General features: G+C 41.3%; 1 protein-coding gene across 3 annotated transcripts in view; it reads right to left on the bottom strand.

Annotated features, from left to right (window-relative positions):
- LOC119877031 (protein O-mannosyl-transferase TMTC2) overlaps positions 1–13,164 on the bottom strand; it is a 387,501-nt gene extending 374,337 nt beyond the window's left edge. The window contains exon 1 of one of the 3 annotated variants that reach the window (XM_038558567.1): positions 12,904–13,164. In XM_038558567.1, coding sequence (XP_038414495.1) covers positions 12,904–12,986 — 83 coding nt within the window. In that variant the 5' untranslated portion in view covers positions 12,987–13,164. The remainder of the gene's footprint in view (positions 1–12,903) is intronic. The other 2 variants (XM_038558566.1, XM_038558568.1) reach the window with 2 other exon arrangements.
- Positions 13,165–13,406: the final 242 nt, after the last annotated feature.

The following is a 13,406-nucleotide window of genomic DNA, read 5'->3' as shown; positions in this document are numbered from 1 at the left end:
CAGGCAGAGGGAGAAGCAGGCTCCCTGGAATCACACCCTGAATCCCTGAGTCGAAGGCAGATGCTCAACCACTGAGCCACCCAGGCATCCCCCGAAATCAGTAAATGCAGAGCTACTTATTGGTAAATTAATGCAAGTAGTAGGTCTCAGTGTTCCTGGGAGAAAGAATACCAAGCTTCCCAGAAAAGGTCTCAAAAAATAATGAGGTTTTTATTTCCAATTTTGCTCTCTATGAAACAAACGATATATAAGTATTTCTGGGATTTGGCCTAACTCTCAATTCAACATAATCATTCACAAGATAACTGAAAACAACTTATTTTCATTGTTTAAGGTTTTTCACTGTCTAAGATACACATCACAGAGTGGGTCAGTTCTTAAAAGACGCTAAGAAATCATAATGTTGCATATGCCCCCATGCACAGCATCATCAGACCTACAGAGGAATATCAATTATGACCAAAAAGATGGAAGACATCATAGTTCTGTTTTTCCTACGCACTTTTAATTGCATCTATCCTACAGACATTTTACTGGCAAAATTTCCCTGTGGGCATGCATGTGCATACGTATAATGGTTTAAGTTTCAACGCCATTTTTCCAAACTTAGCACTGGAGATGAAAATTAAATTCTAAAATTCATGGTTAAACTTAATATAGTTCACTGAACCCTTTTAGTTACTCTACATCTATCTGAAATGCTAAGTGAAAGGTTGCTAAAATAAGTTTAAATGTTCAATATTTGCTCTTAAGAGAAGTTCTCTAATGCTCTACAATATTTGCTGTTTTTATTATACAGTAATTTTCAACTCTAGGCAATAGAGTTAATAAATAAGTTCTTGATTACAAGAAATATTTATGAAAAAAAAAGAAATATTTATGAAGTACCCTAGCCACACCAGACACTGTGCCAGGCACTTCATAAAACTTCATGAAATTCTTGCAACAACTCTATCAAGTAGGTATTATTCCCCTCATTCTGTAAAACAGGGGACGGGGGTTAACAGAGGTTAGGTAACAATCTAAATTGTACAATTAACAATTAGTTCTGGAATCAAATAATCTGATGCCAAAATTCTTGCAATATTTTCACCTTTGCCACCCTGTTATTTGGAAAGATCCAAAAGAATGAAATCGTTTCTAATTAGTTACAGAAACATATCACCAGGTTTAGACATTAGATGCTGTTACCCAGCACACTTACTGCAAAGTCTCAATATATCGCTGATTAACACAAACACTTCAACACAGGAAAACTCTGGCTTATCTGACATACAGCTTTCTTAATCACCGGGCCACCAGGACTGCTCTGGATCTCAACATATTCCCAAAAGAAAACGGGCTGTCATTGAGGACGGAGACCATGAGTACCCGATAATAATGCATCCTGCCAAGCAGAACCAAAGCACCAAGGATTATTTACACCCGATGCACTGTAATTGGTCCTTTTACTCTGCAGAAGGAAAGAAGTGCTCAGATTGGCCAGGATGTCTATTCAAAATAAGCCTTCATGCACGGAGCCCAGCAACATGGGAAAAGCAACCGAAAAGAAATACAGGAGAGCAAAGAGTACTTCTGCGGTGAGACCAGCCACTGCTAACCGAAAGGGTGGACAGAGATGAGAAGCAGAGATGGGGCGCAGAGGTGGCAGCAGAAGCTGGGCCAGCAGGAGCTCAACCCCGGACCCCAGTGCACACGTTAGCGACACCATGGATGGGACCCAGCTCGGTTCTCAGATGCTGATGGGCAGCGATCACAGAGTCTTCACCTTCTGGCCCAACACACTCTGTCAAGGGTACAACTATGCAACTACCTTGGTTGTACTATTTCATTTCATCCTCACTCTGCGGTCACCAGTTCTTATTTCCACTTCCTGATCCATTAGAAAACAGCTTTAGAGAGTGGAGGAGCTCAGTACAGTGTGATCACCAGACTGAAATTCCAGTCTCCTATCCTGGCCCGATGTCCATTCACAACACTGTCTCTAGTGCACAGTACAATATTCTTTCAAAAAGAAAGGAAAAGGAATAATCCTTTGCCTATTTTAGAATGAGTTCTTTATTAAAGATGCCTATTAGTAGGAAGTTACAACTTCAGACATATAGGGCAGTCAAGTATCCAGAAAGTCCCCAAAGTGCCCAAAGGCTGAGGCATAAGGTATCAGGTAAAAAAATAAAAAATGACATGGACCCAAGCATTTCCAATCCTATGTAGATGCTTTCACGTGACAGCCTCACCCAGTGCCTGAATATCATCAATAAATCATCACCTGTCCTACTCTCAGCTGCCTCAACACCTACTTCTTGCTGCCTGCCTGAAGTCTGTGAAGTCTTCATGCAATATAAGCCAAGTTTCCTTACTAGGGGTTGTTCGACAGAAGTACAAACCAGTAAAGGCACTGACTACAGAAACTCAGTGTAGGCATCAGTACTTTTCAAGTCCAAAGCCTAAGGCAACTGCACTGATCAGTTTATTTATCAAAATCAGAACCCAACATCTGCCTCCACCGTAATGCTGCAAAGAGGATATTGTAATACAAGATGGTGACAGATATTTCAATAGAGACCATCTCCTAGAATTTCAACAGGCTCTCTACCTTTTCAAAATCTACACAATACCTCAAATCCATCCGATCAATTTAAAGATGTCGTGACTGAACAAATGTGAAAACAAAACATAAAGATTAAATAAAATGGCTAAGCTCACACACACAGAACAGCCACCTTATCCCCAATCTCATTCAATCCAGGAATTTAAGCAATCTTTCCAAATGTCTGTGAAACAGACCGAGCTGATGTAATACATTTAAATGAAATCGAGCCTTATTACTCAAGGTGTGGTCCGTGAACCAGCATCATCTGTTGTACCTGCGAAAGATAGAAATGCTCTCTGAGGCCCACTCCAGGCAGAACCTGCATTTGTTTTATTTATATATCTTTCCTTTCTTTTCTTAAAGGTTTTATTTTAATTCCAGATAGTTACAATACAGTGTTCTATTAGTTTCAGGTGTATAATTTAGTGATTCCACACGTCCAGACATCACCTGGTGCTCATCATGACAAGTGCACTCCTCAATCCCCATCCCCTATTTCGCCCATCCCCACCCACTCACCTCCCCTCTGGTAACCATCAACTTGTTCTCTAGAGTTAAGAGTGTGTTTCTTGATTTGTCTCAGAACCTACATTTTCACACTCTAGGTGACTTGCTGGTAGCGGGAAGTTTGGGAACCACAGACCTGGGAATGAAAATATATATATACATACATATATATATATATGTGTATGTATGTATATATATCTGGATGGAAAGAAATCCAACGAGAGGCCCAGCTCAAAAAGGTTGCTTTAGGAGAATCATAGATTGATCCATCCGACTCAAAGAAACTAGAGATTGAAACTGCATTTTACAAGAGTTTCTAAAAGGCAATCATCCAAGGGTGAGGTCCCACCTGGGTGGCTCAGGGGCTGAGGCGTCTGCCTTCAGCTCAAGGTGAGGTCCCTGGGTCCAGGGATCCACCCTCGGGGAGCCTGCTTCTCCCTCTGCCTATATCTCTGCCTCTCTGTGTGTCTCTCATGAATAAATAAAATCTTTAAAAATCAATCAATCAATCTCAAATAAATAAACCAACAAATAAATAAGGCAATCATCCATATCAAAGGATGAAGGCAGGGAGCAAGTTATGAGTACGAGGTCTAACACCCCCTTGCCTGTCACAGGCATCCTCAATCTTGTCAGGCACAAATGGAAAAGTAGTTACTCAATACTCCCTCATAGAAATGGTTTACACTTTTTATGTTGATGACACGCAAGAGGTTTAAAACCGTGAAATTTCATTTTCCGTTCAAAGGAAAAAATGCCAGCAACACCCCTGTCTTTGAAAGAAAAAATACAAAGACTCTTAAATATAGAGAAGGAAGAAGTAAACCTAGAGATCACTTCTAATGGGATATTTTAAACCAAAGACTAGATATTTGTGGCAAAATATAGTTGGTAATTTCAGGCTACATACTGGTGTCTTCACAGATTATCCTTCAAATCTCAAGTTCACATTGGCTTTGCTCAAATCAGTACAGAACACTGCTGGAGTGGGTTAAAGTAGAAAACCTTATTTCTTTATTATAAATTCAGTGACACAATTCAGTACGATTTTTTTTTTTTTATCGATAGACTAACCTTCCCATTTTAAATGAGGTTTACCAAATGAATTCCAGGTATACCAGTTTTTCACATCAGCTATAAATAATTGCTTCTCTCTAAAGGGCCTATTTCTGCAAATAAAAATGTCTTTTTGCCTGATTAAACTTCTTCATCATCTGAGAACTTTTCTCCTGCAAATTTGTAGTTGGAAAATTTGTCATTAGAAGCCTGCTTTGTCAAAATGAGATCTTTTCAACTGCTTTGAGAGAGCAGTCCTACAGTTAATTATTTGGAGGAGGAGGGGAGCATTCAGTTCTATAAGAAGTACACTTGACAAAATATTTGGACCCAAGTATTCTTACCTTAAGACATCTTTCACAATCCAAGACAGCAGACTCAGCATTTACAATACCTTTAAAAACCTGAAGATAGGAAGGCAGAGGTAGCCAAAAACAGTTCATAAAACAATGAAAAGGGTCCCCAGATGAACGTTTCAGCTGCCAGCCCTACCTCAAGAACCACTTCTCCCAAATGGCTTTGTCATGACAGGTGTTTCCCCCAAACTGAGAAAAAGTGGTCAAGCCTATCAAGGTGATCTCTACAGCCACCACCTAAGTCCCCTCCCGTTGAAGACACAATTTGCAAAGATATCATTTCAACAGGCACTGACACTATAAAGAATCAAACTACCGACTTTCAGTATTAATCCAAGAGATGCCACTAACAGGGTAGGCCGGCCTTCCTGGTGGAACAAATCAGAAATTAACACAAAGAAGATGTTTACTTTTTCCATAGTGTTTCCACTGATCTGCTTCTCTCAAAGACTAGTTTTTTAAGCTAGGATTTATAATAGAAATTCAATAATACTATGCTTTATAAGTGTCCTAAACACAGACATCCAACCCAACTAAGAGATGAAAGCAAAAACGAACAACAAGGCTATGGTCTGCATCCTTTCAGTCTCCTAATAGAATACTTATAAGCAATTCAAAAAAGAAAAACAAAATTTCATAAGACACAGCTGTAAAAAATTTTACTAAACTTACTCATTTAAAAAAAAACCCTTATTTTATAAAAAGCAAACTTGTGAACTGCATTTAAAATTAATACCCAAAGAATTCCAAGAATGCAGGGTTATACGGATTGCCATTCTTCCCACTGGATTTTTAAACAATGCTGAAACACGGCTGTTTGAAATACTTTAGTACCATCATTTAACACTGTTCAAAATGTCAAGAGCCATATTGCGCCCCAGTGGCCACTCTTCAGCAAATAACACATCCTTTGAAGTTAAAATACTCCTAAATGATGCCAAGCGAGAATTTCTAGGAGAGTACAGTCAAAACTTTCTAAAGAAATCAATAATCTGGAACCACAATTAGGGAAAAAACACTTTCCTTATCAAAACTTGTGAATTTTTCAGTTTCAAATGTCAGTAAATTCCTTTACCCCATGGCACTAATTTTTTAGACACTGTTTCCTAATGAAATCATAATCATTAGCCTGCAGGGAACTTACTGGGTTTTCTTACCATGATGTTTCTGTGGAATCATGACACATTTGATTGTAATAAATGCCACAGAAATGAAAGGTAATCATCAAAGACAAAGCAATCTGACAGAAACATCTCATTTGGCCACAACACCTAACACAGAGCCTCTACTGCAAGGGCACAGATAAAGGTTTCATTTGACAAATCATATAATTTGGTCAATCTCCTTGACTATAACTACATACTGTGCCATGCTTCATACCCAGCCTCATTCAGATATCACAAAATGCCCCAGCAAACAAAATGAGAAACCAAAGCTTACATCAAATTATCAGAAGCTAAAAAAAAAATAAAAAAATATCAGAAGCTAAATAGCATCCCTTTGCCAAATACTAAGGTACTCTTAAAACAGGTACTGTAGCACTGTCCTCAAGCAATGTGGCCCGTGCATACCTTTGGGATAAGTAAATGTACGTATGATTTCATTTAATTCCACAATAAAATGGAATCTGAACATGAAGTTAGAATTTTCAATTCCCATCTCTTTTCCATATTAATTTTTTAGACCTGAGCAAATAAAGATCTCTCTGCCCATCCCATCTTTAAAACAAATCCCTTCTAGTTGTTCAAGTTAACTGGATCTCATGAAACGCCCCTAAAGTAAATACCCTAAAAACACAAGAGCAACTTTTCATGTATCTTGAAAACAGATCATCTCAGCGTTCCTGCCTTCTTCAAAATTTTCCTGAGTAGATAAGTTTACTCAATTCTTTCCTATTTACCTGTAAGAGAAAAAGGTCATAGTTGAACCCGAAACTGTAGTCCCAAAAAGTTTCTAAAATAAATGAACATTTATGCCTTTGATTCCAGGAAACCTTGAGTATCCAGAGGAACTGACAAATATGAATGAAAAGTTAAACTGTCAGAAGAGGAAAAGAGATCAATAGAAATTTGATAGTGCTGCATCTTGATGGAATTATCTGCCTAGAAAACATGGCCAAAAATCTCTCTGAGGCAAAAGTCTTCAATCCCTATGACCAGTCGAGGCAAATCTAGTTAACTCAGAGTTCAACCACTGTTTTCCTCCAAGGAAAACAACCAATCCAGACAAACAGGAAGGACACAATCTGGAAGAAGTATCCCAAAGCTTCTATGTGTTAAGAATACAGGGCCAGCGAACACCAGACCAATAACAAGGCCAGTTCAAACCATCCACGCGGATCCTCAGCACTGCTGTTCTGGGAAAGAAGCCAACAGAGTCCCAATAAAAGTTTTAAAATATAAGCATCAATCAAAATAAACATGACTAAATGCAAGTGAAATTCTGCTAAAGGACAATCTATCAGCATTTTTATAAGTCTATCATCAGACTCCCAGATTCAAATACTTTACTGTACCCGCTACAGTACAGGTAGGAGAAGGACAGACAGGTAGGGATGCTTTGTTGACAAGAGCCAACAGCTGCTGTCCGCATTATGCACCATGTGTATGAGCAGCTTAGTAGTATTCGTACTTAGTGAATTAATGAATGTAGTCATTTATTCCTCAAAAGTACATACAAATCCAATCTTCAAAGAAACCATCTAGCATGGTGCTGCTGTAATTATTCAAAATAGGGCAGCCCCAGTGGCCCAGCGGTTTAGCGCCACCTTCAGCCTGGGGTGTGATACTGGAGACGTGGGATCAAGTCCCATGTCGGGCTCCCTGCATGGAGCCTGCTTCTCCCTCTGCCTGTGTCTCTGCCTCTCTCCCTCTCTCTGTCATGAATAAATAAAATCTTTACAAAAAAAATATTATGCCTTTTTCATCCTATGAAAAACAGAAAGCACACAGTTCCTGGTGATATGCCTCTCCCCTTGTTTTCCAAGCAGGCTCTAAATAAGGACAGCTCTTCATAGAGGAAGGGTCTTTATATTCAGCAACCCATTTGTCCTTTCCATCAAGGCTGCCACACATGTCATTTTTGTGAAGTCATTAAAGTACGTACCCAAAGCTGATGTAATATTTACCTTACAAGAGGAAATAAAAAAATTTAAAAGGTAAATGTTACTGTGCTAAAAGCATGTTAAGCGAGAATAACAGTGTTACAAGGTTTGTCAGTCACATATTTTTCAGAGCGACGAGGGTAAACTTTGTCCTTTCCTAATATTATGAAGGCGTCTGTTCCAGAGGAAATGTACCCTTTGCCTATGATAAACAGCTGTAACATCATGGGCATTTTAAATAGGTGCCTTCAGCATGCAGAACAGCAACGGAGAGATTCAGAAGACAGACTGTGCTCCCAGCTCATGTTGGAACCCAAAGGGTTCTAGCTATTTCAGAATTATAGCATCAGGGAATTCAGAGATCCCATGGGGCCCATTAGCACTAAAAAACCAAATGCAGATGACAAGACAATGTAAACTAGTAATACAACCCCCCAAACCATACATATATGATATATATTATAATGTATTGTATATTATAATGTATATTATGTATACATTATAAATAATATATATTAAAACAATATATACATTACATAATGTGTGTATACTATGTATGTGTATATGCGTGTATACATACATGTGTATATTTGTGATAGATTATGTGTGTCACATGCATATATGTGTGTGCATATATGTATATATGTATGTATGTGTTTATATAGATATAAATAGATCTGTATCTATACACACACACACACGAAGACAACTAAGAGACAGATGGCTGGCAAGCTGTAATTTTCCCAATGGCATTTATACATGTCCACTCAGTGCTCATATTTGGGTCATTTGCTAGGATAAACCCCATGTGACAGGCTCACTGAAAGTAAGCCAAAGTAGTCCATACTGGCTTCACCTAATTTTAATTTTCTATTAAGAGACGTACTTGTTCAAACAGCAAAAGGAACCTGTTCTGCACAGATTTGACAGATTTGACTATATTTAGTTAGAAAGTAAAATATCATCTTAAAATACTTCATAAACTATAGATCGTATCCACTTGCAATTTTTTCATTGTATCATAATGAAATCAGAGTAAAACAGCACCCTGTACACACTCACTTCTTCCAATAAAGAGGTGAGGAGACAACATTTGATACAAAGCAAACTTCTTCCTTATATGCTTTGATTTTACAGTAATTCGTTCGAAACATGATTTTACTAAATACCAAGCAGGACTTCAATGGTTGAACATACTAAAATTTTAAGATAACAATCCCATATGTTATGGGTCTATTGGAGAGATAGTCTATTGGAGAGAATTTTTTAGAGGGAAGTTAACAGAGTGACTGATCATTTTATAACGGATTCTTATCATACTAGTTCATAATGCAAGCAGACAATAACTTTAAAAGGCTATGTAGAAGGAATAGTTGACTGTCTTTAGGGGAAAAAATGGTTTAAAAAAAAGTTATCATGCCTTAAATCCTCCATTCCTTCATTTTAAATGCTGTCAATCAAAATCTTTATGACTTTAGATTAACTCGTTTCTATAAAAACAGATTTATATTTACATTCAAAGGAATAAATTAGGAATGTGCTATTAAGAGTTTGGAGTAGTTTTGATTCAAAAATAGAATTTCATCTGTGGAGTTGTTCCCCCACAAAGTTTACACAATTGTTGTACAATGGTCATGTTAATGATCAAAGTTGGGTTCGACGAATGCAAAATGGGCAATAAGGAAAACAATTTTCAAAGCAGCCACAAACCCATTTGCCACTTCCAAAAAACTCTTTTTTTAAGTAATGCATGATTTTATTCAGACAAGAATAAAAATATGTATTAGGTGCATTATCTTATTGTTATACATCATAAAGGGCTTGCCATCAATTAGGTGACGTGTGCAAAATGAAATCAGTCTACAAAACAACAGAGATGGCATCTTTCTACTGCTTTGAAGCAAACTCACTCCTCTTTGAGTGTTATCTCTATGGAAAACTTAGAGTAGTATTTTTAGAGAGGATACAGCGACAATGATGCAATGTTACCCTCAACAAATATGTAAGAGAGCAGAGAACATGGGATCAGCAATTTTTTTTTCCAGTGACCTAAACACCAGATTTCTCCAGAAAATGAGAGGGTCCTTCAAGAAGTCACATTCATCATGACTTAAAATTTGGCAAAGACCATATATTTATCATTCCAATTGTACTCTAACCACAATTTAAGATTCAATAGGATCATGACTAGACTAAAGGCAAGGGGGTGGGGGGTGGGGGTGAAGTTGAAACTGTATATGCTTTTCCATCAGATAGATGAATTCTCCTCTTCTGTTTGTTTCATCACATCCTAGCCATATTCTTAAGTTGAGCATAAAAACACTTGTAAAATATTAAGTTTTACCATAGGGAAATCGATTTTGCTATGAAAAAGTTTCAGATTACCACTTAATCTCAACCAAGCTACATCAAACAGTGAAAAAAAATTATACATATAGTTTACAAAGTAAACTCGATCACTATATTTAAAAGAAATGATAACTTTGAGAAGTACCACAGCAATAATGTTTAAGCTGAAGCAATATAAAGCCCTCCTACAGCAAATGCCAGATTCTTCAGCTAAAATGCAGAGTCTTGATTTAGTTAAGCAAGTCAAGCGTAAGAGCCATCTCCCTCCTTGGGAGCTGCTCCCAGCACTGGCCTCTCTCCTTCTAGAACTCTGCTGCACAAAGTTCTGGGGGTGGGGTGGGGTGGGGTGGGCTGGGCTGGGGGCAGTGGAATCCACAGATGCAATTTACACAAGGTTTTAGACCTGAGTCTTTGTAGTCTGAAATGGAGCGGTGGAAGTAAACACATTATTATCATCATCCTCCAGTTTCCACTCGACTTCCCAGCTCTCTCCCTGCTCCACGAAGCAGTGAGTTGGAGGAGGTAGATAAAAAACTATATCCGAAAAGCCACAATTTACAGAGCACCCTGGCACTGAATCACCTGTGCGTGCTATGCAGACATCCAGTAACTTCCACGGTCCTATTACTACGTATTTCAGGACTTCTAGGATACACGAAAACCAAGTCTGATTCTTAAACACTTCATACTCTTAAGCACGCAGGGTTGCATATGCAGTGCCGCTACTAAGAAAATACACTGCTACACAAAATACACTTCCAAAGTGTAGCAGAGTGGACTTCATACGTATAGGCTCTCAACATCCTAATGATAACGTCATGTCTATAGATCACGTATCGAGCAAGCTGTCAGTTAGATGACATGGACAACTCATCACATTACGTTCATCTACGTAGCTAAATAGAAGTCAGGGATCCTGACACTGCACCCAACCTATAACGCATAAAGCACTTACAACTGCCCACCATCAAAGTGCAACTAATTCATCATCTCATTCACCCCAAGTTCTCCCCAAGTTACAGTCCTAACACTACTTACTGATGATTAAAGAAGACCTAAGCATTACATCTACAGAAAAATGTACATGAAAATTTAGTCTAGTTCAAGCCTGCATCTTTACAGGATACTTTCTACTGATAAGTACTTTTTAAAGAACTGGACGGCAGATAAAGGGCAGCATACACTGGGAATGCTTAATTGATCACAGAGTCCTACCGTACTTACTGTACTACAGTAACTTACTTTTCTCCCCATGCTCTTTATTCTTAGTTGAAATGATTACCTTCCAAACTGTCCCCAACAGCTCAAGGACCGCCCAGATTCATCCGTGAGCTCATTTTCATGAAAAGTCACCCATCTTTGGAAAGAAGAGCTTTTTCTTCCCATCCCCTAGAGACAGCAGGTGCACAGTAACACAAAACTGGAAAGAACAGACGCAGCTCACCCCACTCTTAGGCCAAGACTGTTTCTTTCTCAGAGTGTGCAGCGTGACTGCTAAAACCTGCACACTGGAAAAGTTGAGGAAAAGTTCAGGTCTTAACAGTGGCTTCCTTATCAGCCGGTCTGACGGACACGGCCTAAGATGCACTAAGAAGAATTTGCTTTTTTTCCACTACACCTATTATTGGGGGATTTCCTAAGAGACATGTGGGTGTAAACCCAGAGTCAGGGATTTGAAGCATACATCCAGGGGAGTGGGCACACCAGAGAACACAGAAGATGGCTAATCACCACCCAGAGAAGATCTTGCCTTCACCTCCCCTCACCATCACCCAATTTAGTCCACTCCACTCTCTGCCTTGCCCTGACCCCGGGGATCCATTCCCCTTTCCATAGCCCAGAGAGGCTGCTGAAAAGCTGTCAAAGTAAATCTGTGCTCACTTTTTGGATGGTTTCATTTCAATGGAGCATGAAACACCCCAGGACGGTTAATAAGTTTAGCCAGGCGTGCTGTTCTCCCTAATATATTTTAATTATGCATCTGTTTTAATTGTAATCAGATTAAGTCACCGGAAAGGCACAAATTGGAATTTTCCCTAATGGCTTATTGGAGCTTTTCATCAGTTTCTAAACACTAACAACATTTAAAAAAAAAAAAAAAAAAAAAGGTAGAGACACGAGCACAACTGTGACATTTTCCAGAAATCGATGCAGTTTCTCTGACAACACAGTTCAGGTCTCATTAGCCACCCAAACTAGCCCAAATGCAGAAGACAACTTCGGTCTCTAGGGGCGTCTTCTTCCCCAATTAGCACAAAAGCATCGCTAACGTCTAACGGGAACCTCCCCAAACAGAAATGGTAAGCCCAGACTTTTATAAAAAGTGCTGCTCCGAAGATGGGGAGGGAAGTGGAGGTGGGGGGGGGGGGGAGCCCAGGAGCAGCAGCTTGCATTACCTTGGCCAAAAGGAAAGCATCCTCAGGTCCAGCAGGAAAGTCGAAGCAGGGTCCTCTCCTCCCCTCCCCCTTCCCCCTCCTCCTCCCCTGCTAACTGTCAAAGGTGTGTTTTTCCCTCGGGAAGTCCAAGGTCCCGGTCAATAAAAAGGAAACGCTCCGGGGGAAGATCTGCTCAGAGGCAGGGAGCGGCTTCCTTCCAGCCCAGACGTAAAACCGCTCAGGGCGCACCAAGAAATACCTAAGGCTTTTTTTTTCTTCTTCTTTTCTTTTCTTTTCTTTTTTCTTCCCCCATCTAATACGTTCTTGAAACAGCTGCCCGAATTGCCGCGATTTTCCCCTAAGAAACTTAAAAGCGTTCGTCCGCCACCAGCCGAGAAGCGAGAGAAAGGACCTGCTGCAAACTGGGCGCCCCAACTCCGCCCGCCCGCCCGCCCGCCCGCCCAGCGCGCCCGCGCCCCGGCTTCGCTCCGGGGGGGACCTCGGGGGGACCTCGGGGAGCCCCCGGGCCACCGCGCAGTCCCCGCGCCCCCGCCGCCCCCTTACCTGTCATCGTAGCAGAAGTCGGCGCTCAAGGTGTTGAGGTACAAGGCGAGCCCCAGAGCGCTGCTCACCAACTCTGCGAGCATCTCTCCACCGCCTGCCCCCCGGCGCGGCTCCCAGCGCGAGGGCAGCAGCGGCCGCAAAGCCCGGGAGCATCAATCCCCACCCTCCAGCCGCCCGCTCCTCCCGGCTTCACTTTTCCCGAGCTCGCGTCCCCCCGCGGTCCCCGCGCCGCCGCCCCTCCTCCGCAGCCCCCGCGTCCTCCGGGTGCGGGCTCACACCGCGCTCCCCATGCCCGGCGCCCGCGAGCGGCCGGCGGCTTCGGGCTCCGCGCCCCCCGGCGGATGCGCAGGGCTGCTCCTCCGCGCGGCTCGCCGCCCCCGCCCTACCCCATGGCACTTCGGGGCGCCCTAGGTGAGGACCGGGGCGAGGAGGCGGGGCGCGGACGCGGGCTGCGGGCGGAGGCGCCGGACCCCGCGGGGCTCCGGGACCGGCGGGAGGAAGGC

The sequence above is a fragment of the Canis lupus genome, chromosome 15 (assembly GCF_011100685.1).
Source record: "Canis lupus familiaris isolate Mischka breed German Shepherd chromosome 15, alternate assembly UU_Cfam_GSD_1.0, whole genome shotgun sequence".
Lineage (NCBI taxonomy): Eukaryota > Metazoa > Chordata > Mammalia > Carnivora > Canidae > Canis > Canis lupus.
This window is presented reverse-complemented; position numbering and strand designations above follow the sequence as displayed.